This window comes from Larimichthys crocea, chromosome XXII (genome assembly GCF_000972845.2).
Source record: "Larimichthys crocea isolate SSNF chromosome XXII, L_crocea_2.0, whole genome shotgun sequence".
NCBI classification, from domain to species: Eukaryota; Metazoa; Chordata; class Actinopteri; family Sciaenidae; genus Larimichthys; species Larimichthys crocea.
Window position 1 is genome coordinate 8,102,751 of NC_040032.1, and position 27,500 is coordinate 8,130,250.

At 49.1% G+C, this 27,500-nt stretch overlaps 3 protein-coding genes and 1 long non-coding RNA gene across 8 annotated transcripts in view; 2 read left to right on the forward strand and 2 right to left on the reverse strand.

Annotated features, from left to right (window-relative positions):
• Positions 1 to 1,458, reverse strand: part of spag7 (sperm associated antigen 7) — a 3,382-nt gene extending 1,924 nt beyond the window's left edge. The window contains exons 1-3 of the mRNA XM_027273220.1: positions 1,312 to 1,458; positions 409 to 476; positions 195 to 283 (exon numbers count right to left, since the gene is read on the reverse strand). Coding sequence (XP_027129021.1) covers positions 195 to 283; positions 409 to 476; positions 1,312 to 1,396 — 242 coding nt within the window. The 5' untranslated portion in view covers positions 1,397 to 1,458. The remainder of the gene's footprint in view (positions 1 to 194; positions 284 to 408; positions 477 to 1,311) is intronic.
• Positions 1,459 to 4,848: 3,390 nt separating this feature from the next.
• On the reverse strand, positions 4,849 to 11,925 carry mepcea (methylphosphate capping enzyme a). 4 transcript variants are annotated; one of them, XM_027273585.1, is made up of 6 exons: positions 11,473 to 11,617; positions 9,244 to 11,011; positions 9,079 to 9,168; positions 6,149 to 6,367; positions 5,950 to 6,073; positions 4,849 to 5,874 (listed from the first exon to the last, which is right to left on the reverse strand). In XM_027273585.1, the coding sequence occupies exons 2-6, from the start codon at positions 10,963 to 10,965 to the stop codon at positions 5,840 to 5,842; spliced, it is 2,190 nt and encodes a 729-aa protein (XP_027129386.1). In that variant the 5' UTR covers positions 10,966 to 11,011; positions 11,473 to 11,617; the 3' UTR covers positions 4,849 to 5,839. The 4 variants fall into 4 exon arrangements, with proteins under 4 accessions (XP_027129386.1, XP_027129385.1, XP_027129383.1 ...); XM_027273584.1 differs by lacking the exon at positions 11,473 to 11,617 and adding an exon at positions 11,659 to 11,925 and having other exon boundaries at positions 9,079 to 11,011; XM_027273582.1 differs by having other exon boundaries at positions 9,079 to 11,011.
• A 6,733-nt stretch (positions 11,926 to 18,658) lies between these two features.
• Positions 18,659 to 27,500, forward strand: part of LOC104935297 (serine/threonine-protein kinase PAK 3) — a 20,102-nt gene continuing 11,260 nt past the window's right edge. Inside the window, exon 1 of one of the 2 annotated variants that reach the window (XM_019278072.2) lies at positions 18,659 to 18,831. The gene's annotated coding sequence lies outside the window, so the exon portion shown is untranslated. The remainder of the gene's footprint in view (positions 18,832 to 27,500) is intronic. The other variant, XM_019278073.2, reaches the window with a different exon arrangement.
• Positions 18,922 to 27,500, forward strand: part of LOC113744322 (uncharacterized) — a 19,839-nt gene continuing 11,260 nt past the window's right edge. The window contains exon 1 of the long non-coding RNA XR_003461439.1: positions 18,922 to 19,031. This is a non-coding gene — a long non-coding RNA (uncharacterized LOC113744322). The remainder of the gene's footprint in view (positions 19,032 to 27,500) is intronic.

Sequence of the window (27,500 nt, forward strand, 5' to 3'; positions counted from 1 at the left end):
CCGACGACACACCAACGGACACACCAAACAACACACCAAACAACACACCAAACAACACACCAACGACACACCGACGGACACACCAAACAACACACCGACGACACACCGACGACACGTCATTAACACGTCATTAACACGTCATCAACACGTCATCAACACGTCATTAACACGTCATTAACATGCTCTTCACTCACAGGATGCTCCTCTCGATCTTCCCCATCGGGTTGTATTTACGTTTCTGCTGAGAGCTGTCCTGAATGAAGTCTGACACCTCCTTCTCCATCTGAAACACAGAGAGGAGGAGGTGAAGAAGGAGGTGAAGAAGAGGACCATAGGAGGTGAAGGAGGTGAAGTTCACGTGTTGGACCGCTATGATTGGTCAGGTGTTCCAACAAAATGTCCGCTCACCTTCTTCCTGAACGCAGCCTTCTTCTTCTTCTCGTCTTCCTCCATCTTCTTCAGACGGGCTGCCTGCTCTGAGAGGAGAAGTCATGTGATCAGACAGAAGCACAGCAGCAAGGAGGACTGTCATGTCGTGTTGGAGAGGAGGTCAAAACATATCCAGATCCAGAACAGAGCAGGCTGGCTGATCCGGACCGGATTATTGTTCTGTGTGTGTGTGTGTGTGTGTGTGTGTGTGTTTGATGTTTTATGAACACTGAATGAAACTTTCAAATCAGCCGCCATCTTGTTTGTGACTTTAGACCCGGATTGTTTACGTCGCTCAGCGTTGCCATGGTTACACACATGTTCCAACACGTTAACTGAAGTTTATATAAATAAAGTTTGTTCAAAGAAGCCACACAAACCTGAGCTAATAAACACTGGTCTGTGTAATTATTAATTAATAATCATCTTTCAGTTTCATGTGCAGTAGTCTTGGCGCCATCTTGTCTCCATCGTCATTATTATTAAAGCTCCGTTTCCCGCCATCGCCCTCCTCTCTGCGGCACTGCGCGGGGCTCGCGAGGCTCTGACGTGACGCTGAGCTGACCAATGAGAGCAGCGCCTCACTAACGTGTAACCGTCGGGTCAGAGTGTGTGTGTCGGCGGGCTGTGGCTCGCCTTCCCCGGGTCAGAGTGTGTGTGTCCGCGGGCTGTGGCTCGCCTTCCCCGGGTCAGAGTGTGTGTGTCGGCGGGCTGTGGCTCGCCTTCCCCGGGTCAGAGTGTGTGTCCGCGGGCTGTGGCTCGCCTTCCCCGGGTCAGAGTGTGTGTGTCGGCGGGCTGTGGCTCGCCTTCCCCGGGTCAGAGTGTGTGTGTCGCGGGCTGTGGCTCGCCTTCCCCGGGTCAGAGTGTGTGTCGCGGGCTCACCTCGCGCCTTCCTCCGGCTCTCCTGGTCTCCCACCGTCGGGGGTTTTTCCATCGAGCTTAGGATCGAGCCCAGGAGGTCCGCCATCTTGGAACGAAAGGGCACACTGTTGTTGTTGGCTGAGGCTGCGAGCTGCGCAGGCGCACTGCGACCTCACTTTAAACACACAGCGCCCCTCCTCCTGTAGCGGGCAGTCAGGGTACTGCAGCCAACCAGCTGCTGCCTGGGTCTTCAACAGGGGGTCCGCGACCCCGGAGAGGTCCTCACAGTTACATAAAGTTTTACATAAGTGCACCTAATGTACAAAAAACTGTTTAACAACACGATCAGCTGCCCACCAATCCGTGTCTGTGAAGTGAAACACAAACTGCAGTTCCTCTAACGTCCACCTGAGGCTGGCTCCAGAAGTGAGTCAGTCTCCATAAGTCCCCATGTCCAAATGTCCAACAGCAGAAATAAACATGTTTACAGCCTGGTCTCTAGAGGGAGGTGAGCTGGAGGTGAGCTGGAGGTGAGCTGGAGGTTGGAGACAGTTGCTTGGAGTTTGCTCTCCACCCTGAGCTTCATCCTGGTGATGCTGCCTGACTCCTCGTTCCATGGTTCCTTCAGACCTCCAGATGAAGATCCAGATCTGATGATCTCAGTGTGTACTGACCTCTCTCCAGCAGTAGGGGGCGTGCTGCACTCATCATCATTGGTCCATGTGTTGTTATTGTGTTGGTAACAATCGTCCTCTGCATCACTGCAGCCTGTTTGTGCTCTTTGATTCCACAGCATCAGCAATAACTCTGAACATATGACCATTAAAGATAGACAGACAGACAGGCAGACAGACAGACAGGCAGACAGACAGACAGACAGACAGACAGGCAGATGAGTTACAGCTGGTCATCTGTCTGATGGGCATGTTGTTTTGAAGAGTCCTTTGTGGAGGTGCTGACTCCTCTCCACGTGTTGTGTAAGTACAATCTGACCCGTCAGAACCCGTCAGAACATTCACGGCTCGGTCCAGTTCACAGCTCCACTCATGAAGTCTCAGTTATGTGTTGACTAAGCTGGCTGAGCTGCTGGTCCTGACCTTCATTCACTGTGTCATTGTGCACAGAGCTCGGCCACTCCTCCCCCGTCGTGTTGTATAAATGCAGGACCAGCCGGTCCACTTCAGAGTCTGAACACTGAATGGTACCGACATGAAGCGGCCCAGCCTGGTTCTCCTCGTGCTGCTCCTGATGCTCACGGTCGGGGATGGTAAGATGGGCCGGGCCTGTTTGTTCTAAAGATTGAAGGATTGATTGTGTGCAGTCACTTCATCAGAACATGTTTCACTTCAGGGAACGAAGATCCGGAGATGCAGTATTGGACTTGTGGGTATAGAGGACTCTGCAGGCGGTTCTGTTATGCTCAGGAGTACATTGTGGGTCATCACGGCTGCCCTCGAAGATACAGGTACGCCTGCAAACACCTGACCTGAAGACTGATGGATGAGGACGTGAGATGAACCTGCTTTTCTGTCTTCAGGTGCTGTGCTGTGAGGTCTTAGCACCGTCATGGGAGAAGATGGAGGACTTCAGGACATCCTGGAAACTAATGAAGCTGCGGTTCTGCTGCGGTTCTGCTGTGATGATCCTGGATCACATGTAACATGTAATGTTTGTTCTCTCTGAAGTCAATAAATGCATCAACATAAACGTCTCGTTTGGATTGTTCAGATTTAATGAACTAATATAAAATACATGTTAACACGTGTGTGTGTGTGTGTGTGTGTGTGTGTGACATCAGGAGACCATGATGAAGTGACAGCTTCTGTGAATGAAGTGTTGATGTCACCGCCTGCCTGTCTGTCTGTCTGTCTGTCTGTCTGCCTGTCTGTCTGTCTGTCTGTCTGCCTGTCTGTCTGTCTGTCTGGACAAACTGGGTCAAACTTGTGAACGTTGAACCAGAACAAACTGTTCCAGGTTCTGATCCAAGTTCTGATCCAGGTTCTGAAGGAGGCCGCTGACCCGCTGTGTTAAAGCATGGATGCTGTCTGTAAACAGGAGCTGCTGCTTTGTGTCCGGCTTTGTCGGATTCATTCTGTCCTATTCAGAGAAAAAACAAAGAGTGTTTACACGAGGCCGACTCAACGTTACCACAACGTTAGGGTGATGTTTGGACTGTCACTGTGTGACTGCAGAGAATCATTAATAACTTGACATGACTGACTTTAAACATGAAGCTCAGACAGGAAGAGATCCTCAAGCCTGACCTTTCAAAATAAAATGAGGCGCTCCGTTAAAGTGTGTTTAATATCAGACTGACTACCGTCTGCACCGCAGTCCAGCAGAACGTTCAATCAACGTGACGTGAACGTTCAATCAACGTGACGTGAACGTTCAATCAACGTGATGCGAACGTTCAATCAACGTGATGCGAACGTTACTGCCGTTAATGTTTCTTTATCATCTGCAGGTTAAACTGTTGCATACACATTATTTATGTCAGCAGCAGCTGAGTAAAAAAAACAAACACTTTGATCACCGACTGCTGCTTTCATCTTTCACCTTTGACCTTTAGTAGTGTTTGTGTGTGTGTGTGTGTGTGTGTGTTGCATATGTGATGAGCAAAAAAGACTTTCTGTTTCCCTGTACAGACACACACACACACACATTCATACCACACTTTTACATCAACACCAACACACACTGACCATTTCAGTTGTAGTCAGGTATTCTGTCACAGCGTTTACTGTGAAGTTTGTAATTATTATTTATTTATTTATTATTGTTTGTATTTATAAGTCATTAAATAACTAAACAGCTGGTCGATCAGACAAACATCAGATCATTAAACTCTGAAGTTTCTTTGGTTTCAGTCTTCATGATACAAATTCAAAACTTTAAAAATGTATTAAGAACACTAGAGTGTGTCTGACAGACATTGTTACTGACACTGCAGCAGCACAGAGACTTAATAAAGTTAGTCAAAGGCAGCTTGAGGTTGCCGAGCAACCAGGGTCAGCTGCAGGTCAGAGCAATTAACTGCAGCTGTGCTCTGTCTGTGTGTGAGTGACTGCTGAGAGACACAGAAAATCTCTAAATGAAGCCCCTCCAACTAGTGGACACTAATGCCAAACGGTAGGTGGTATCAAAAAGCCCAAATGACCGTGAGCATCCTCATCTTGTCGACCATGTGAATGCTGAATTTCAGTGTGTGAAGTTAAAAAATGTGACCTGGGGAGAGAGAGAAAGAACAGGTGCCCCGTGCTCCTTTGGGAAATTTCTCCTCTCCAGTTTACATGGGAGTAGATGGGGCTGTCGGTGGGTGATCCTGGAGCATCAGTGCGTCTCCCGCCAAAACTATAAGTCTGACAGCTTCAGCAGTGATATCGCTGCGTAGCCCACGAATTTTCCTACGTTTCTATGTAGAAATTATTTCTGTAGAGAGACATTTGTGGCCACGAGAGGAAGTGACGTCTGTGTCACAAAATAAAACCTGAAGCTTTGTTTTGATTAACGAGCAGGTTGGTTAGTGTTCATCAGAAAGTGACATTGACAACAAACGACTTTCAAACTGTTTATAAAAAAAATAAAGAGCCAATTTGACAATCCACCATCCTGCACACAGAACCAGAACCAGTCATCAACATGTTCGTTACAGAGCTCATTAACGAGCTGTGACTCACGGTGGCAGGAAACATTTGAAAACAACAAAGACAAAAATCAGTTTGAACATGAAAAAAAAATCAAATCACTAAAATAGAAACATTTGTCATCAGAACCGAACCAGAACCAAAAGGCGCTCAGTGCACACCAAGAAAACTACAAAGACTGACGGACCTAAACTCATCAGGACAAAGACTATGATGAAGATGAAGAAGTTTGGCAGCGTTCAATACAAACAGAATTTAAATTTGATAAAAATTCAAACAGTCAGTGAACGCCTCACGAGGGACGCCGTGAAGAACATTGTGTTAACAGATCGAACTATGACATCACAGCTCAGATAAACCCCACCAATCAGGACGGAGCATCAGCAAGACAGGAAGTGACGTGAACATTGTCTGAACTGATGATGCTGCAATGAGGTCACGTGTTTGATGCTTTTGCGTTCATTGTCGTCGTTTGTGAAACATTGAAAGTTCTTTTACAAAATAAAGTTCAGACGGGAACGTGGACACGAGATGACGTGAGACACATGAACACACATCACGATGTTTGAAGTCCAGCTGCTTCCTCCAGATCTGTGATGTCACAGAGCGGCAGCCAATCATAGTGCAGCCATAGAAACATAATGTGTGTGTGTGCGCGGTGGCCATGAGTCCAGGACCACCTGAGCCCTGATGGTCCGGTCTGAGTCCCGGAGGATCCGGGTCTCCTGAGGGCTTGTCTTTCTCAAATGAAGTCCTCTTTTGGTCCCATCGTCCTCTCTGAGTCATCGTCAGCGCCGCTGAGGAGCTGCAGGACCCGTGAAGGACCAAGATGGTTCTGATCTGTTTTTGTGGTCCGGGCCGGCAGGCTGTTTTTGCGACCTCGTGGTTTCCAGGCAGAGCGGTCATTTGTGAAATAAGTAGATGGGCCTCTGGAACCCTGTGGAGATGAAGAGGACATGTTAACGTCACGCCGCAGTGCTGACAGAAATGCTCTGACGGGTCAGTGAAGTACCTCTGAGCGAACACTTTGGGGCACCGAGGTACTCGAAGCTGCTGAAGCCGACCTCGGCCGTGAGGTATGAGGAGAACTGGTCCGGTCTGAGTTGGATGCTGTGGAAGTTCCTGCTGATGTTCTCCTGCGAGGACAGAGAGACACACGTTAAAGACTGAGCTTTCACTCCCAGCATGCACCGGGGCTGGCGGCACCTCACCGTCAGCTTCTTTCTCCTCACGTACGACTCCCACGGCTGAGGCTCCAGGATGAACAGACCTCCAGGACGGAGGTGTCTGTAGACCCTCTGGAAGAACCGCTTCAGCCCGCTGTCGCCCCAGTTCAGGTGGACCCACTTTGTGACGCTGAGACATAACACCACGTCGTACTCCGCCCGCTGCGTCAGCAGGAGGGTGTCGTTGTCCAGGACGTAGTTCGCCTGAAACAGAAGAAACATGGTGAAGAACAGTCGGAGAAGAGGTGAGGAACAAGTGAAGAAGAACAGGTAGAGAAGAGGTGAGGAACAGTTGGAGAACAGGTGAGGAACAGTCGGAGAAAAGGTGGAGAACAAGTGAGGAACAGTCAGAGAAGAGGTGAAGAACAGGTGTAGAAGAGATGGAGAAGAGAAACAGTCGGAGAAGAGGTGAAGAACAGGTAGAGAAGATGTGAGGAACAGATGGAGAAGAGGTGGCAAAGAAGCGAGGAATAGTCGGAGAAGAAGAGGTGGAGAAGATGTGAGGAACAGGTGGAGAAGGGCTGGAGAATACACAAGGAACAGTCAGAGAACAGGTGAGGAACAGTCGGAGAACATGTGAGGAACAGTCAGAGAACAGGTGAGGAACAGTCAGAGAACAGGTGAGGAACAGTCGGAGAACAGGTGAGGAACAGTCGGAGAACAGGTGAGGAACAGTCGGAGAACAGGTGAGGAACAGTCAGAGAACAGGTGAGGAACAGGTGAAGAAGAGGTGAGGAACAGTCAGAGAACAGGTGAGGAACAGGTGAAGAAGAGGTGAGGAACAGTCAGAGAACAGGTGAGGAACAGGTGAAGAAGAGGTGAGGAACAGTCAGAGAACAGGTGAGGAACAGGTGAAGAAGAGGTGAGGAACAGTCAGAGAACAGGTGAGGAACAGGTGAAGAAGAGGTGAGGAACAGTCAGAGAACAGGTGAGGAACAGGTGAAGAAGAGGTGAGGAACAGTCAGAGAACAGGTGAGGAACAGGTGAAGAAGAGGTGAGGAACAGTCAGAGAACAGGTGAGGAACAGGTGAAGAAGAGGTGAGGAACAGTCAGAGAACAGGTGAGGAACAGGTGAAGAAGAGGTGAGGAACAGTCAGAGAACAGGTGAGGAACAGGTGAAGAAGAGGTGAGGAACAGTCAGAGAACAGGTGAGGAACAGTCGGAGAACAGGTGAGGAACAGTCAGAGAACAGGTGAGGAACAGGTGAAGAAGAGGTGAGGAACAGTCAGAGAACAGGTGAGGAACAGGTGAAGAAGAGGTGAGGAACAGTCAGAGAACAGGTGAGGAACAGGTGAAGAAGAGGTGAGGAACAGTCAGAGAACAGGTGAGGAACAGGTGAAGAAGAGGTGAGGAACAGTCGGAAAACAGGTGAGGAACAGGTGAAGAAGAGGTGAGGAACAGTCGGAGAAGAAGTGAAGAACAGGTGGAGAACAGGTGGAGAACAGGTGAGGAACAGTCAGAAGAGGTGAAGAACAGGTGAGGAACAGATGGAGAAGAGGTGGCAAAGAAGCAAGGAATAGTCGGAGAAGAAGAGGTGGAGAAGATGTGAGGAACAGGTGGAGAAGGGCTGGAGAATACACAAGGAACAGTCAGAACAGGTGAGGAACAGTCAGAACATGTGAGGAACAGTCAGAGAACAGGTGAGGAACAGTCGGAGAACAAGTGAGGAACAGTCGGAGAACAAGTGAGGAACAGTCGGAGAACAGGTGAGGAACAGTCGGAGAACAGGTGAGGAACAGTCGGAGAACAGGTGAGGAACAGTCGGAGAACAGGTGAGGAACAGTCGGAGAACAGGTGAGGAACAGTCGGAGAACAGGTGAGGAACAGTCGGAGAACAGGTGAGGAACAGTCGGAGAACAGGTGAGGAACAGTCGGAGAACAGGTGAGGAACAGTCGGAGAACAGGTGAGGAACAGTCGGAGAACAGGTGAGGAACAGTCGGAGAACAGGTGAGGAACAGTCGGAGAACAGGTGAGGAACAGTCAGAGAACAAGTGAGGAACAGTCGGAGAACAGGTGAGGAACAGTCGGAGAACAAGTGAGGAACAGTCGGAGAACAGGTGAGGAACAGTCAGAGAACCGGTGAGGAACAGTCGGAGAACAGGTGAGGAACAGTCGGAGAACAGGTGAGGAACAGTCGGAGAACAGATGAGGAACAGGTGAAGAAGAGGTGAGGAACAGGTGAAGAAGAGGTGAGGAACAGTCAGAGAACAGGTGAGGAACAGGTGAAGAAGAGGTGAGGAACAGTCAGAGAACAGGTGAGGAACAGGTGAAGAAGAGGTGAGGAACAGTCGGAAAACAGGTGAGGAACAGGTGAAGAAGAGGTGAGGAACAGTCGGAGAAGAAGTGAAGAACAGGTGGAGAAGAAGTGAAGAACAGGTGGAGAACAGGTGAGGAACAGTCAGAGAAGAGGTGAAGAACAGGTGAGGAACAGATGGAGAAGAAGTGGCAAAGAAGCGAGGAATAGTCGGAGAAGAAGAGGTGGAGAAGAGGTGAGGAACAGGTGGAGAAGTACTGGAGAATACACGAGGAACAGTCAGAGAACAGGTGAGGAACAGTCGGAGAACAGGTGAGGAACAGTCAGAGAACAGGTGAGGAACAGTCGGAGAACAGGTGAGGAACAGTCGGAGAACAGGTGAGGAACAGTCAGGGACAGGTGAGGAACAGGTGAAGAAGAGGTGAGGAACAGTCGGAAAACAGGTGAGGAACAGGTGAAGAAGAGGTGAGGAACAGTCAGAGAACAGGTGAGGAACAGTCGGAGAACAGGTGAGGAACAGGTGAAGAAGAGGTAAGGAACAGTCGGAGAAGAAGTGAAGAACAGGTGGAGAAGAGGTGAGGAACAGTCGGAGAACAGGTGAGGAATAGGTGGAGAACAGGTGAGAGCAACAACAGACCTGGTGGGCTCAAGAGGTCTCACCTTGATGAAGGACACGTTGGACGGGAACTCTCCGGGTCGAGTCGTGGACGTCTCCGTCAGCGGGGGAGCGGCAATCGGACCTCTGGAGATCTTTAGAGAGACGGGGAATGAGCAGCTGATGGACTGATCACTGCCAGCAGACTCACAGTCTTCCTGATCCGGTACCTCGGGTCTGCTGTCCTCACTCTGGGTTCTGGTCTGGGTTCTGGTCTCAGGCTCTGCAGTCTTTCCACTTTCCTCGCTGCCCTCCGTATCGTTGTGCTTCTCTCCTCCGTTCCTCTCCTCCTGTTTGGTGGGATGCAGGGCCTCCTGGTTCTGCAGGTCCCGCCGGGCCTCCTGGTTCTGCAGGTCCCGTCGGGCCTCCTGGTTCTGCAAGGCCCGTCGGGCTTCCTGGTTCTGCAAGGCCCGTCGGGCCTCCTGGGTCTGCAGCTCGGACAGATAGTGCCGGATGTTCTTCCGGGCTGCCTGAACCAGACCGCTGTCGATGTCCAGGCCCAGAATACGGGCCGGTCTCAACATTTTGGCGATGTAGAGTGTCAGGTGACCTGCATTACAGCCCAAGTCCAGAACCTCTTTACCTTCGAACCACTCTGGGCGGAGCACACGGACCCGCGGGTCCTCGCTGGCGCCCGGGTTTCGGTACCCGTAATACTTGTTGTAGTTCCCGTACTGGAACTTCTTCTTCTGCTGCTCCCTCACCTGGTAGTGGGGCTGCTGGTGCTGCCGACCTCCTGGACCCGGTTTGGACCCGATCCTCGGTGTGTGGAAGGACGACTGAGAGCTTCTCGGACCTCCAGAACCGCAGCTCCGGTCTGCAGGTCCAGGCTTACCGACCGGTGTGGAGTGGGTCACGGGCGGGTCCAATTTTCCCGAGTTACGTCGGCGCTTGCGTCGGCTCGTGTGCTGGTTCGGTGCCCCTGATGCGGACGAGGTGGAGTCCTCCAGGGACGCGGACTCATCCCTGCAGCCGGTGGAGGACTCAGCTGAAGGCTCATGGGAGTTCACGGGCACGCCAGACAGAACACTGGACTCTTTAGAGACATGGAGAGCAGAACACGACAAGAACAGACCGGGCAGCGGCGTGGAGGTTCTGACCTCGCTTCGTCCTGATTCAGAGACGCTCATCTGTGCAGCTGAAATCCCACCAACCCCGCCACCGCCTCCACCAACCCCGCCTCCGCCTCCTCCAACCCCGCCTCCACCAACCCCGCCACCGCCTCCTCCAACCCCGCCACTGGCCCCGCCGTGGTGTCTGTTGCGGTGTCTCTTCCTGCCGCCACTCTTGAAGGGCGACACCAGGAAGCTGCTGTCTGCAATGCCACTGTTCAGGTTGAGCGGGTCGGTGATGTCTCTGGGGATCAGGATCTCCACGGGGTCGCGACTCTTCGCCGGCAGCGGCGAGGATTTGGGCGTCTCGGCATTGAGCGCCCTGTTGACCTCCTCGTCCAGCAGACTGTTCAGGTTCAGTGGGTCGAAGATGTTCCCACCCAGCAGGAAGTTGGTGGGCAGGACGGAATCGCTCTCCGAGTTGGCTCGCCGTCTCCTCTTGCCGGATGTCGGGTGTTTGAACCCGGAGCTCGCCGTGTGGCGGCGCTTCGTCAGCCTCGTCTGTTGCTGCTGTTTGGAGTGATGGAAGCTGTTCCTGCGGCTGTTCTCATTGGCTTGGGCTCTCTGCCCGCCGTCGTCCTGTGAGCGGGTCAGCGCGTCCGTGGTGCTGGTGTGTTTTGGCGAGGCCGGACAGGCGGCGGCGAAGTCGGGGGTGGCGGCGGTGCCCTCCTCCATCACGGACACGGTGCTGTAACCTCCGGTGCGATCTGAGAGCTGCAGGGGCGACGTGGAGCTGACCCGAGGACTGCCGGTCTTTACGGGGTCCTCATCAACAGACATGTCCTCTGGATCCTGGACCAGAACCAGACATGAAGTCCACGTGGAGCTGAGGAGACACAAGATGATCAGATTACACAACAGAGACCTGGACCTGGACCCGGGGTCAGGTGGAGTTCACGCCCGGTCTAGCACTCAAAGCTGGGCTGTCCTCTCTCTGTTACTTCCTAACATCGCGCTTTACAACTAAAGTCTCGGTTCTGACGGTCTGGGTCTACCCCCGGACCGGATCCGGGCTCTGCCCCCCGGACCATGCGCACTGAGCGGGTACTGACCTGAAAAGTTCCGGTCCCGGTGCTGGACAGTTATCTAGTTAGCACGTTAGCTCTTAGCTTGTGTACCGCGGGCCGGAGCTCTGAACGTCGACTAAACGTCGAGCTTCATCCGGACACACCGCTCTGATTTCGGGCTAACAGTGAAGCAGCCGCCTCGGTATTCTGCTGCCAGACCCGCCCGGAACCGCCCCAACCGAACCCGTGAGCCACATTAACGGGCAGTGATAGTACCTACCAGATGGCCACCTATCAACAGTGTAGTCACCATCAGAGTAACACTGTGCGCTCGGCTCGGCTCGGCTGCGCTCGGCTGCGCTCGGCTCGGCTCGGCTCGGCTCGGCTGCGCTCGGCTCTCTCCGTCACTCTCCGCTCGTGCTAACGTTAGCAGCTAGCACACAAGTGTCCGCGCATGAACACCGACCTGAAACTCAGCTCAGCGCGGAGGTTCCGTGCTGGTGTGTCCGCGCCACGGGCTCCTCTGTGCCGCCTGGATGGAGCCGTGGAGCCGGTCAGCGAGCTCTCCGTGGAGCCGGTCAGCGAGCTCTCCGTGTCCGGCAGGCGGTCAATGCGTTACTCCATCCGCTAAGAGAGAGGGCATGGCGGCGCATCCGGGCTCCGAGCTACCGGCCCGGGGCGGAGGAGAGCTCCAGCTCCGGCTCCGGCTCCGGCTCCGGCATGTTACACTGAGCCTCCACAGATTAATAAACGTATCGATTAATGAGTCAGTTATTGATCAAACCAGCTGTTTAAAAACATTCATGAAGTTTAAACAGGAAGTCCACAAACTGAATGTTTCTCACAGCTAACGATACAGGCTAACACAGCTAACGATACAGGCTAACACAGCTAACGATACAGGCTAACGACACAGGCTAACACAGCTAACGACACAGCTAACACAGCTAACGACACAGGCTAACACAGCTAACAACAGAGGCTAACACAGCTAATGGCAGAGGCTAACACAGCTAACGACAGAGGCTAACACTCTGTCGTTAGCTGTGTTAGCCTCTGCGTTAGCTGTGTTAGCCTTCGTTAGCTGTGTTAGCCACTCTTTACAGTCAGTTGTTCAGTTGTAGATATTAGCTTTCCTCCCTATCACCACTAGAGGGAGACACAACCTGAGTTTTTGTATGAACACTGACAGGAAACGTGTACGTGTAGAAATACTTCACCTCTCTGTGAAAATATTAAAACTGGGCATGCTGCAGTTTAACATGAAGGAAACATTTATAAAGTTACACTGTGTTCATCTGTAGCCGTGGCAACAGGAGGGTTTGTTTGGAGGTGAAAGAGACAGGAAACATCTGCTGTGCTTTTATTTTGAAAAGCTTCTGTTTTCTTTCTCCAGAAGTTATATTTTATATTTGATGTCTGATGATCACAAACACACAAACACTCCAGTCCTGAGTCCTGCAGCAGCTCTTTGTGTCGTCGTCCATCACATCAGATTATAATCTGACAGTTAAACTGTAAATCTTCTAAACATCGGACACGGAGACGTGTTCATGTCGTCACATGGAGATCCTACATACATGTTCATGTCGTCACATGGAGATCGTACATACATGTTCATGTCGTCATATCTCCGTCTTTAGGTGTGTCTGTGTGTGTGTGTGTCTGTTTGTCTCTGTGTCTGTGTGTCTCTCTGTCTGTCTGTGTTTGTGTGTGTCTGTTTGTCTGTCTGTGTGTCTCTGTGTGTGTGTCTGTCTGTCTGTGTGTGTGTCTGTGTGTGTGTGTGTGTGTCTTTTTGTCTGTGTGTGTGTCTGTCTGTCTGTGTGTCTCTCTGTGTGTCTCTGTGTTGACAGCAGTCTCTAATCAGTCTCCAGGTCTCTGTTGGTTGGTGGACCCCCCTCCCTCTCTCAGAGGGTACCTGTCCCCTCCTCCGTCCCCTCCGTCCCCTCCGTCCCTCTCTTTTCTCATGTTAATGGGGGGTGTGGTGCTCCATCCCGGACACCATCTGCCCCTCCTCAGGCTCTGTGGGCCCCTCAGCTCTCCAGACGTGCCTCCATTGTTTGAGTGTGTCCAAGCAGAAGGTGGAGAGCACACATGGCTCCTCCATCAGCAGCACGAGCCCATGCTTCATTAGCCTACATGTGACGGAGGAGGGGGGCTGATCGCGTGCCCTGTGTGCACCAGCATCAGGACATCCACCCGCCAACCGTTCAGGTTTAACATGGAGTAACATAGGTCGTAGCGTAAAGTGTGGACGACCTTTGAACTGACCTGAACGTCAAAGAATGAATGATAATTTAAATGATTTCAAATAAATCTGATAAAGATTCAAACAAACAACCTGTAGGACGTCAAACATCAAACAACCATAAAACATCAAACAACCATCAAACAACAAACAACCATCAAACATCAAACAACCATAAAACAAACATCAAACAACCATAAAACAAACATCAAACAACCTGTAGGACGTCAAACATCAAACAACCATAAAACAACAAACAACCATCAAACAACAAACAACCATAAAACAACAAACAAACATCAAACAAACATCAAACAACCATAAAACAAACATCAAACAAACAACAAACAACCATCAAACACCAAACAAACAACAACCATCAAACATCAAACAACCATAAAACAAACATCAAACAACCATCAAACAACAAACAACCATCAAACACCAAACAAACAACAACCATCAAACACCAAACAAACAACAACCATCAAACATTAAACAACCATAAAACAAACATCAAACAACCATAAAACAACAAACAAACATCAAACAACCATCAAACATCAAACAACCATCAAACAACAAACAACCATCAAACATCAAACAAACAACAAACATCAAACAACCATAAAACAACAAACAACCATCAAACATCAAACAACACTTTACAAATTCAACTTTACAAACTAAAGTTAAAGGTCCAGTTTGTTGGATTTAGTGGCACCAGAAGTTGCAGATTGCAACCAAATGAATACTCTCGCCTCACCCTCTGCTTCCAAACATGTAGGAAAACTCTGGCCAAGTCCAAATCTAGAGTTTGGTTTGTCCGCTCTCTCTCTGTAGATATAAAGGTTCATCATATGTTCAGGGTTAGTGTACGCTGATGAAAACATGCTGATGAATATTAGATTCTAAATCTGACACACTGCACCTTTAAAAACACATCACATTAATTTTCCACAGATGACTGATCAGAAAAGTTAATTAAAAAAGACTCTTAATGATTTTAATGAGTCTGCTCTGACCCTCAAACATCCACCTGTGAATCACCAGCTTGTCTCCATCAGCCTGGCCTGATGGAGACGAGCTGGGAGGTTACCTGGCGTCCCTCCTCCTCGTTTGCAGAGCCACATGCTGCCGGCTACATTCAGATTAGTTATTGAACTGTCCAAGCAAAGAGGAACAAGGCCGCTTCAGAGGCTCACAATACGCCAGCTGCCAGGGGGAGGGGCTTCTTCAGGCCGCTGTTGTCATGGATACGACTTTTTGTGTTGCTCCCGTGAGGCTGTTTGACTGAAGGAGGACGTGTGGCGCTCTGTGGTCTGTTCAGCATGTTACCGTGACGATGAGCTTCATTTAAATACATACACAGACGTTTATATTATCATTATACAACAGTCAGCTCAGAGCGAGTGATCTGATTGGACAAGAGTCGTTCATGAGTGCCGTTATAGAGAATAACAGCACGGAGACTTTAATGTATCATTACAGCTGTTCTAACGTTACATTAACGTTACATTAACGTTACATTAATGTTACATTAACACACCAGGATCAAACATTTCCTGAATACAATCTGATAATAAACCTGATCAGGTTTTTAACCTTTAACCTTTAACGTGTGACGATGGCGTGCTGTCCTTCCTGATGTCACAGACGTCGTTATGATGTCATATCTTCAGGTGCAGGTGAGACTGGCAGACGGTGAAGTTTAGATCATCTCTTCTCGTGTATCATCACGTCCTTAACGTGATCACGTGAACTCTAATGTGATATCTGACCAACGTTTCCTACCATCATGCTAAGATGATAACAATGCTAATACTAATACATTTGATTCATGTATTAATACATAAATCTGTACGTTTATCCCAGGTGTTTCTGTGTTTTGTATTATCTTTGGTTAAAATAAACTCTTATAAGTATCGTTACATTTATTTATAGTTTAATTAACATTTAATTGTGTTACTCAGCATGTGGTCAGAGACAAAAAGAGGAAGTGCTGCAACATTTCCTGCTTTTATACTCTGACTAACATGATTGGAGGAGGTTGGACTGGTCCAAATGAGATTAGAGTTCCAGGTATTATTTAGGTTTATTTCTTATTTCATGTATTTCTGGTTCAAATGTGTAATCAGTGTGATGATAACTGCGGCAGTAGCTCAGTCCATTGGGACTTGGCTTGGGAACCGAAGGCCTCTCAGGGGGGCCGATCACTCCACCATCTCTCTCCACAATGCATGTCTATGAGCCTTTGTACTGCATGTCTGGGTTAAAATGCATGTAACATAAAATGTGTAAAAAGTGTAAGAAGAATTTCCCCATTGCGGGATTAATAAAGTATTTCTTCTGGTAAACTTTGTGTTGTACATATTTTTGCGACAGCTGGAAGCACGTTTTGTTGTAACTAAACACGTGCGGTGAATTCCCAACAGTAATGCTAACATGCTAACATGCTAATATTAGCATGTTAGCATGCTATCATCAGCAGGCTAACGTGTTTGTAGTCCTGCTTCCTCCTCCCGGCTAATCTAAATATGGTCATAGTTGTGGATCATCGATGGAGCTGAGGCGGCTGAATGACACCTGTACCATCTGTGACCACGCCCACCTGTCAATCAAAGCGTCCACGCTCCTAATCTATCATAACTTTAAGCCTTAATATAATCTGAACAGGTGAGTTGTATATAAATTCACCCTCAGTACAGTTGTCATGAACGGGGAAATTAGCTACAGAGACCAAAACTGTTTTTTGTACCAGGCTGTAAACATGTTTATTTCTGCTGTGAAGTTGGACATTTGGACATGGGGACTTATGGAGACTGACTCACTTCTGGAGCCAGCCTCAGGTGGACGTTAGAGGAACTGCAGGTTCCTGTGTTGGAGGTTGGTGATTGGTTATTTCGTGTTGACCTACAGCTGAGCAGTCACATGATCAGAGCTGACACATTATTTACTGAAACACATTTAACAGTCAGATCATACATGACGTCACATACATCACATCTATATGTTGAGGAAACGTCCTCGCGCTGTGATGGAGACGAGCAGCCATGTCACAGCGTTGTCAGGACAACCGGAGGCCTCCACCTTCAGGGAGAAGCTCCGCCGTGAGAGCCAGCAGATGCTGCGCCAGGCAGCCAATCACAGGTGAGAGCCAGCAGATGCTGCGCCAGGCAGCCAATCACAGGTGAGTGCCAGGAAAAAGATGACATCATAGGCAAATTAGGGCAGACTCAGCCAGTTGTTTGGTTGTCGTGTCCGCGCGCTTCAAACACAGAGACTGCACGACACTGTCAAAGATTTACGACATCTAGTTAAGATCAAACAGCTGATTAAACATCATCTGATATTCATATTTAATCTGGTTTAATTATATTTAATCTGATATTCATATTTAATCTGGTTTAATTATATTTAATCTGATATTCATATTTAATCTGGTTTAATTATATTTAATCTGGTTTAATTATATTTAATCTGATATTCATATTTAATCTGGTTTAATTATATTTAATCTGATATTCATATTTAATCTGGTTTAATTATATTAATCTGGTTTAATTATAGTTAATCTGATATTCATATTTAATCTGGTTTAATTCATATTTAATCTGGTTTATTATATTTAATCTGTATTTTCATATTACTGGTTTATCTGATATTAATCTGATATTCATATTTTAATCTGGTTTAATTATATTAATCTGGTTTCAATTAGTATTTAATCTGATATTCATATTTTACATTCTGGTTTAATTATTATTTAATCTGATATTCATATTTATCTGGTTTTACGATTATATTTCAATCTTGGATATTATATTTAATCTGGTTTAATTATATTTAATCTGGTTAATTATATTTAATCTGGGTTTAATTTACATTTTAATCTGATATTCATATTTAATTGGTTAATTATATTTAATTGATATTCATATTAATCTGGTTTAATTTATTTAATCTGGTTTAATTATATTTAATCTGATATTCATCTGATTTACTCTGGTTTAATTATATTTAATCTGTTTAATATATTTAATCTGGTTTATATATTAATCCGATATTTCATATTTAATCTGGTTTAGAACTAATAATACTCTTAATTGAGGAGCAGAAAATAAACTTTATTTTACACTGAAACATAAAATCCACATATTAGTTGCTGTTTAGCTCAGTCTGTTAGTTAGCGCTCAGTCTGTTAGCTCAGCTGTTAGCTCCTGGTCTGTTAAGCTTCAGTCTGTTAGTCAAGTGCTGTTAGCTCATCGCTCGGTTTAGCTGCTGTTAGGCGTTACTCGTCTGTACTGCTTTAGCTGCTGTTAGCTCACGTCTGTTTAGTTTACTTTTTGTTGTCTTTAAAGCTCAGTTGTTAGCTGCTGTTAGCTCAGTCTGTTAGCTCAGTCTGTTAGCTCAGTCTGTTAGCTGCTGTTAGCGCAGTCTGTTAGCTCAGTCTGTTAGCTCAGTCTGTTAGCTCAGTCTGTTAGCTGCTGTTAGCTCAGTCTGTTAGCTCAGTCTGTTAGCTGCTAACAGCTGATTAATCACAAATGAAAACATCTTTAATTAAAAACGTGATGAGCTGATTATTTATTTTAATGTTAAATTGTTAATTATGATTAATTATTCATTCAGTCTGCACACATGGAGCTTCAAACACATGTTGCTCATTAATAGACCTGTCTCTCCCTCCTGTCTCTCTCTCCCTCCTGTCTCTCCCTCTCTCTCTCCTTTCTGTCTCTCTCTCCCTCCTGTCTGTCTCTCCCTCCTGTCTCTCTCTCCCTCCTGTCTCTCTCTCCCTCCTGTCTGTCCCTCTCTCCCGCCTGTCTCTCCCTCCCTCCCTCCTGTCTGTCTCTCCCTCCTGTCTGTCTCTCCCTCCCTCCCTCCTGTCTCTCTCTCCTGTCTCTCTCTCCCTCCTGTCTGTCTCTCCCTCCTGTCTCTCCCTCCTGTCCCTCCCTCCCGCCTGTCTCTCCCTCCCTCCCTCCTGTCTCTCCCTCCTGTCTCTCTCTCTCCCTCCTGTCTCTCCCTCCTGTCTCTCCCTCCTGTCTCCCTCCCTCCCTCCTGTCTCTCCCTCCTGTCTCTCCCTCCCTCCCGCCTGTCTCTCCCTCCGCAGCTCTGCTCCCTCACCCATCAGACTAACCGGCCCGCCTGTCGGCTCCTCCCCCCCCGGACCTGCTGCTTCATTAATATTCATGCAGTCAGCCAATGGGCAGAGGCGGGCGGATGACGTCAGGGTCTCGGGAACAGGAGCAGCTCCAGGTCAGGATCTGGATCTGGTCTGACAGCGGGATGGCAGGCGAGGCCGACGGGCTGCGGGGACGATGAACCGAGCAGGGCGCCGCCACACCGGAGAACACCGACAACACCGACAACACGAGCATGTGAACACGTATTCAGGTAAACCTGTGTGTGTGCGTGCGCGCGCGTGCGTGTGTGTGCAGTATGGAAGCAGGAGGAGGAGGAGGAGGAGGAGGGGGGGGGCTGTATGTATGGAGGAGGTCTGCAGGCTTCGATCATCACCTCCCAACAAACAGCATCTTTATGATGGATCAATGGTGTGTGTGTGCGGCCTGTGTGTGTGTGTGTGTGTGTGTGTGGTGTGTGTGTGTGTGTGTGTGTGTGTGTGTGTGTGTGTGTGTGTGTGTGTGTGTGTGTGTGTCCTGCAGCAGCTGCAGTGGAACAAAAAGACGTGAAGCTATTTTAGGTGTCGGGCTTGAAGCTGGATGCTCTTTGTTACCACGGCCTCACACTGTGTGTGTGCAACATGGATGAAGAGTGTGTGTGTGTGTGTGTCATGGCGGGGAGATATACAACATCTGGTCACCTGACTTCACTGGGGATCAGGGTGGGGGTGGGTGGATGTAAGGGGGCCCGCTCAGCCTCGGATTCTTCCCCAGCCGGACGCCGACAGAGGCTGGAGGCTCGACCAGCGTTCCTCCATCACCTCTGCTCTGCTAGATGGAGGGAGGGGGGAGGGAGGGGGAGGGAGGGGGAGGGATTCCTCTCCCAGGAAGCGCAGTCATCCTCCGGTCTGCGAGGAGCAAGGCCTGATGGGAAACCTGTTGTCTGTCGTGAGGTGACTGTCGAGGGGCTGGGTGGAGGATTGGGGTGGAGGGGGATGGGATGCTGACAGTGGTCCTCCCTCCATCATTGCTACAGATAGCCGTCTCCATGACGACCTGATTCTTCTCTTTACGTCATAGAGGTGAAAACATAAACTGTAATGGCCGCTCCTTTGTCCCCGTTTATCTCTGACATCACGTGACGTCACGTGACGTCAGTTTGTATCTGAAATCTTCACGTGAACTTGTTCGTGTCACTGAGTCCGTCAGACATGTTTAGTGTGTTCAGGATACAGTCTGTTTAACACACGTTACATGGACAGTCGGATCAAACTGAACATGGACAGTCAGACTGAATACTGAATACATGACAGTCGGCCCAAACAGTCGCAGTGAACATGGTAAATGTGACTGTACTTATATTTCTCCTTTCTAGTCTTCCGACCACTCAAAGCTCTTTACAGTACGTATCTCATTCACACACATTCACACACATTCACACATGCTCATCAGTTTGAGGAGATAACCATTCACACACCAATGGTTCAGCCTTCAGGAGCAATTTCGGGTTCAGTATCTTGCCAAGGACACTTCGACATGCGGACTGGAGAGCCGGGGATCGAACCGCCGATCATCTGATTAGTGGACGACCCGCTCTGCCTCTGAGCCACAGCCGCCCCATGGACAGTCAGACTGAACACGGACAGACGGACTGAACGTGGACAGACTGAACGTGGACAGTCGGACACGGACAGTTGGACCAAACAGACGGACTAAACATGGACAGTCAGATATGGACATGGACAGTCTGACTGAACACGGACAGTTGTACTGAACACGGACAGACGGACTGAACGTGGACAGTCGGACACGGACAGTTGGACCAAACAGTTGGACTGAACATGTACAGTTCGATTGAACATGGACAGACAGACTGAACACAGACAGACAGACTAAACATGGACAGTCAGATATGGACATGGATGGACGGACTGAACATGGACAGACAGACTGAACACGGACAGACGGACTAAACATGGACAGTCGGACTGAACACGGACAGTCGGACTGAACATGGACAGTCAGATATGAACATGGATGGACGGACTGAACATGGACAGACAGACTGAACACGGACAGACGGACTAAACATGGACAGTCGGACTGAACACGGACAGTCGGACTGAACATGGACAGTCAGATATGAACATGGATGGACGGACTGAACATGGACAGACAGACTGAACACGGACAGACGGACTAAACATGGACAGTCGGACTGAACACGGACAGTCAGATATGAACATGGATGGACGGACTGAACACGGACAGTCGGACTGAACACGGACAGTCGGACTAAACACGGACAGACGGACTGAACACGGACAGACGGACTAAACATGGACAGTCAGATATGGACATGGATGGACGGACTGAACACGGACAGACGGACTAAACACGGACTGAACACGGACAGACGGACTGAACACGGACTGAACACGGACAGACGGACTAAACATGGACAGTCAGATATAGACACGGACAGACGGACTGAACACAGACAGTCGGACTGAACACGGACAGACGGACTGAACACAGACAGTCGGACTGAACACAGACAGACGGACTGAACGTGGACAGACTGAACGTGGACAGTCGAACACGGACAGTTGGACCAAACAGTTGGACTGAACATGTACAGTTCGATTGAACATGGACAGACAGACTGAACATGGACAGACGGACTGAACACGGACAGTCGGACTGAACACGGACAGACGGACTAAACATGGACAGTCAGATATGGACATGGATGGACGGACTGAATACGGACAGACGGACTGAACACGGACAGTCAGATATGGACATGGATGGACGGACTGAATACGGACAGACGGACTAAATACGGACAGTCGGACTGAACATGGACAGTCGGACTGAACATGGACAGTCAGATATGGACATGGATGGACGGACTGAATACGGACAGACGGACTGAATACGGACAGACGGACTAAACATGGACAGTCGGACTGAACATGGACAGTCAGATATGGACATGGATGGACGGACTGAACACGGACAGACGGACTGAACAGGCGTGTTCTGTGTGTCCATAAATAAAGTCAAATGTTTGGACTGTAAACAGCCTGAAGACAAACTCTGAACTTCATGACTGTTTCCATAACAACAACCGAGATGATCGACCAGCAAATAAAACGACTTTATTGAATGAGACATTTGCAGACGATGAAGTTTGCAGAGACAGACGTCTGTCTCTGAGTATTTAGATTCACAGCTTTGTTGTGCTGTGATTTGTCAGGCAGGTTTAGTGGACAGTAAACATACATGTAGATGTTTGAGCGTCATACAAACACTTAAACCTTCTCCTTTATTAAGGCTGTGTGAGTGTTTCATGTGTCCACGGCTCGCTGTGGGCTTCCCCATGTTTCCACTGTATGTAACCTAACACACACAGCTTCTCTTACCTCTGCTAACAAAAGCAGTGGACAGAGCCTCGGCCTGGCCTGTAGCCTGGAACTGAAACCTGATAGTGGGACACAGTCGGCCTCCATCTGTTGGTGTGGATGAGTTACGCTGCCATTGTTAGCTGTAGTTCTGCTCAGGACTCCTTATGGAGCATTTGTGTGTGTTTAAGGCTGCAGTGTTTGGTAGGTGTGTCAGGGCTCGGCTGTGTGTCGTGGATTAGCATGCAGGATTGAAGGCCATCTGTCCATTTTGTCTGAGAGAGAAGAGGAGGGGGAGGACGCTGTGGACGGAGAGAGTAAGACAGGAAACACAGTGACACATTGACACAGCTACACTGTAATCTGTATGCTACATGTCTGTTTCTACCGAGACCAACCACATCTGTCAACACACGAGTGCCCAACTGTCCAACTGTCCAACTGTCCAACTGTCCAACTGACTGACTGTCCATCAGTCTGAAGTCAGCGACTGACTGACTCACTCTCAGTGGACGTCATTCTGGCTACAGACCTGTAATGGAGGGACCACCCATCATCCTCTGTGTCTGTGAGAAGACACAAACTGACTGAACACGGACAGACGGACTGAACGTGGACAGTCAGATATAGACACGGACAGACGGACTGAACACGGACAGTCGGACTGAACACGGACAGTCGGACTGAACACAGACAGTCAGACTGAACGTGGACAGACGGACTGAACGTGGACAGACTGAACGTGGACAGTCAAACACGGACAGTTGGACCAAACAGTTGGACTGAACATGTACAGTTCGATTGAACATGGACAGACAGACTGAACACAGACAGACAGACTAAACATGGACAGACGGACTAAACATGGACAGTCGGACTGAACACGGACAGACGGACTAAACATGGACAGTCAGATATGGACATGGATGGACAGACTGAACACGGACAGTCGGACTGAACACGGACAGTCGGACTAAACACGGACAGACGGACTGAACACGGACAGAGGAGAAGACACAAACTGCAGTTCCTCTAACGTCCACTTGAGGCTGGCTCCAGAAGTGAGTCAGTCTCCATAAGTCCCCATGTCCAAATGTCCAACTTCACAGCAGAAATAAACATGTTTACAGCCTGGTACAAAAAACAGTTTTGGTCTCTGTAGCTAATTTCCCCGTTCATGACGTCACAGAGACTACGTCCAGGTTTTAGACAGTCTGCGGGGACGTCACGGAGACTACGTCCAGGTTTTAGACAGTCTGCGGGGACGTCACGGAGACTACGTCCAGGTTTTAGACAGTCTGCGGGGACGTCACGGAGACTACGTCCAGGTTTTGGACAGTCTGCGGGGACGTCACGGAGACTACGTCCAGGTTTTAGACAGTCTGTGAGGACGTCACGGAGACTACGTCCAGGTTTTAGACAGTCTGTGGGGACGTCACGGAGACTACGTCCAGGTTTTAGACAGTCTGCGGGGACGTCCAGAGACTACGTCCAGGTTTTAGACAGTATGTGGGGACGTCATGGAGACAGTTACAGTTGATCAAGAATAAAGAGTAAAAGTTCTGTAACTGATTGTACTAACAGAAGTATTTGGATTGAGACAGCTCAGGTTTGTTTGAGACAAAGATCTTTATTCTGTCGGGTGAGGACAGGTGAGGACAGGTGAGGACAGGTGAGGACAGGATGAAATGCTGCAGAGGAGTTCATTTCAAACTAAACTCTGGATCATGTGACACGTAACAGTGTAGTTCCTAACATTGAAGTATTTCTTTGTTTGAGTCGGACAGTTGCAGTGTGTATCTTCAGGTAAATGAAGCATGATGAGTTCAGTGTGTCAGGTGTGTGCAGGTGTAGTGACATCACATCTTATTTGTTTATGTAAAGTCAGAATGCAGCTTCATACGCGTGTTTCATAATGACTCGCTGTCATGGAGTCAGCTTCATGTTCCTCCTACATGTCACCTGTCTTTGCATACATGCAAACTAACACAGCGCGGACACGTTAACCCTTTCAGCTCCACCCTCGTATCAGGTGCAGCAGCTGGCGTTGGAGGAGGGATCCCGCCTCCAGCTGGTTCAGACACGCCCACTGACACAAACACGCTACACTGAACACGTGGACGCAGAGTCTGACGAGCCTAACGAGCCTCGGGTCAGTCTGACCTTTAATTGGTACGATCAGTTTCATTTTGGAAACAGGAAACGGCCTTCACAGCTGAAAACTACGCCACCTGCTGGTGTACGTTTGAAGTAACGAAGGATTATCTGTCATGAAAGAATCGTGTGACGTGCACTCTTGGACAGGTGTGTGTGTTTTGGTCTTACAGCAGTTTTTGTTGTAGTCGGGTTATTTATTTCTATATATTTCTATATTTCTACATTTCTGTCAGTACAGTTTAACACTGAGGCAGCAGCTGGCTCGTCTGTGACACGTTACCAAACGTTAAAGTAACGTTGCTGCTACGCGACCACATTAAGACATGTTCAATGCATTTACAATACTTTAGAGTTAGTAAGTGTTCTCTCTGCCTGTCTGTCTGTCTCTCTGCCTGTCTGTCTGTCTCTCTGCCTGTCTGTCTCTCTGTCTGTCTGCCTGTCTGTCTCTCTGTCTGTCTGTCTGTCTCTCTGTCTGTCTCTCTGCCTGTCTCTCTGTCTGTCTGTCTCTCTGTCTGTCTCTCTGCTTGTCTGTCTCTCTGTCTGCCTGTCTGTCTCTCTGTCTGTCTGTCTCTCTGTCTGTCTGTCTGTCTGTCTGTCTGTCTGTCTCTCTGTCTGTCTGCCTGTCTGTCTGTCGACGCTCAACCTGCAGATAAAGTTTGATCCTCATCAAAGCTCACTGTGGTAACCATGACTACCACAGCCCAGCTCGGGTCTGTCTGTCTGTCATGCTCTCAGCCCTCTGAGCCCGGTTACATTGCTCACTCACCCAGCTCCGGTTCTAGCACGACACCGGCTCCCAGTCAACATTTGCCTGTGAACTTCTTCTTCTTCTTCTTCTTCTTCTTCTTCTTCTTCTTCTTCTTCACGGTGCTCCCAGTCCAGGCAGCCTGGCTAACAGACTGAGCTAACAGCAGCTAACAGCAGCTACATTTGGCAGCAGTTTACTTCAGTGTCCATCATGACGTCTGTGAGTCACCTCGGGGGAGGAGGTGAAGTGCAGTCTGTAACAGACATCCCTGTGTTTGTGTGTTTGTGTGTTTGTGTGTTTGTGTGTGTACTGTGCAGCTCGTCATGACTGTGTGTAAAGTCTGTGAGCATGCACCAACACTAAACTGAACGCCCCCCATCTCAGGCCCATCCAAGTGATCAGCAGCGCGTCCTGAGTCAGGCCGTGAAGAGCCGGGCCGCGAAGAGCCGGGCCGCGAAGAGCCGGGCCGTGAAGAGCCGGGCTGTGAAGAGCCGGGCCGCGAAGAGCCGGGTCGCGAAGAGCCGGGTCGCGAAGAGCCGGGCTGTGAAGAGCCGGGCCGTGCTTATGGAGTCCTCGCATCCCCCCACCCACCCTGCGGGCACCGCCACCGGGCTCCAGGTTACAGCCTCTTCCTCCGTTAGCCGTTCACACTCAGCATTAATGTTTGAAGAAACGGAGAGATGAATATTTCATGAAGAGACGTGGAAACATCTGAGAGGATCTGCTGCTGTCGCAACGCCACGTCCTCGTGTCATCTCTGGGAACTTAGCGTGTTGTGGATGCGTGTTGTGGATGCGTGTTGTGGATGCGTGTTGTGGATGCGTGTTGCAGCCGTGTTGCAGCCGTGTTGCAGCCGTGTTGCAGCCGTGTTGCAGCGTGTTTCCTCTCTGTTTGTCCGTGCAGCTGATTTCTGAAGAGAATGAAGCGCTGCTGGTTTCAGGCTGTGGCTCGCGGCCGTCGGTCTGCTCAGTAAATAGGTCAGCCAGTGTTTCCTGTGAGTCGCTCTGCAGTCAGCTGATCGTCTGAGTTTCAACATTTGTGATGAATAAAAAGGTTTTTTCTCCTTCAGCTGCTGCCTGACGTGTTGCATAATTCATCCACGCTGCAGTTGGACTGAGGATCAGATTCATGAGCTGCTCCGTACCTGCAGCATGAAGCTGAGGATGAACACGTGTGGTCAGCTTCATGCTGCTCATCGATTTCTCCGTCTGTCTGCTGCACAGATACAATCTGACTGATTAGCTCCGACTCGTTAGCTGGGTTTGAAATCATCAGCTGTTTCTTCCTGTCAGTGAGATGGAGGTTCAGCACTGCTCTCTGTCTCTGACACAGGTACAGGTGGAGATGTCTCCGTGACACCTTCCTGTTTGAGCAGCTGTTGTTGTCGGTGACACGCCTCAGCTCAGAACCTGTTTGCTGCGTCTGGACCCGCCCAGCGCCGCTCAGACAAACAGCATGAAGCTCCGAGTGCAACAGATCACATCAGGAAAACACCTCAGCACGTGTTGACAGCTCAGGAGACAGGAAAAGTGTCCACCACAGGAGAGGAGGACAAGTGAGAGGACAGGTGAGAGGACAGGTGAGAGGACAGGTGAAAGGACAGGTGAGAGGACAAGTGAGAGGACAAGTGAGAGGACAGGTGAAAGGACAGGTGAGAAGACAGGTGAGAGGACAAGTAAAAGGACAAGTGAAAGGACAGGTGCGAAGACAGGTGAGAGGACAGGTGAGAAGACGGGTGAGAGGACAAGTAAAAGGACAGGTAAGAGAACAAGTGAAAGGAAAGGTGAGAGGACAAGTAAAAGGACAGGTGAGAGGACAGGTGAAAGGACAGGTGCGAAGACAGGTGAGAGGACAGGTGAAAGGACAGGTGAGAAGACAGGTGAGAGGACAAGTAAAAGGACAGGTAAGAGAACAAGTAAAAGGACAGGTGAGAGGACAAGTAAAAGGACAGGTGAGAGGAAAAGTAAACGGACAGGTGAGAGGACAAGTGAAAGGGAAGGTGAGAGGACAAGTGAAAGGACAGGTGAGAGGACAAGTGAAAGGAAAAGTAAAAGGACAGGTGAGAGGACAAGTGAAAGGAAAGGTGAGAGGACAAGTAAAAGGACAGGTGAGAGGACAATTGAAAGGAAAGGTGAGAGGACAGGTGAAAGGAAAGGTGAGAGGACAAGTGAAAGGACAGGTGAGAGGACAGGCGAAGGTCTGACAAGAATCCAAAAACAGGAAGTTTTTTTTAGGTATTCTGTCTGATTGGATGATGAGGAACAAGTGGTGAAGGTGAGGCAGGTGAGAGGACAGACAGACAAGACTGTCCAGACTTTTCTAATGTGTCGTCTAATCGAGAATCATTGGACTAATTCCTCCTTAAAACAGTCAGAGAGTCTCTGCAGAGTGGAACACGTGTTCTGGTCCAAACTGTGGTTCTTTGAGGACGTGAACAAAGCGCGGGCTGTACCGGGCACGCGATGCTTCATCAGATTGTAAAGGCTCTGAAGACTCGCGGGTCATTTATCAGAGGAGCCGAGGAGGTCTTTGTTCACTAAAGTAGGTCTCCTCTAAAGGAGGGAGGCCCGGGTGGTCACGTGACGGGCCTGGCCTCAGGGTGGACGATGAGAGGACGAGTGATGGCAGCGT

Coding starts and splice junctions, on each gene's coding strand:
- mepcea (XM_027273584.1), bottom strand. CDS start 10,965: ATGTCTGTTGATGAGGACCCCGTAAAGACCGGCAGTCCTCGGGTCAGC. Junction 6,368..9,078: donor CCAACGTGTCCTTCATCAAG/GTGAGACCTCTT, acceptor CTTCTGTTTCAG/GCGAACTACGTCCTGGACAA. Junction 5,875..5,949: donor CCCAAAGTGTTCGCTCAGAG/GTACTTCACTGA, acceptor TCATCTCCACAG/GGTTCCAGAGGCCCATCTAC.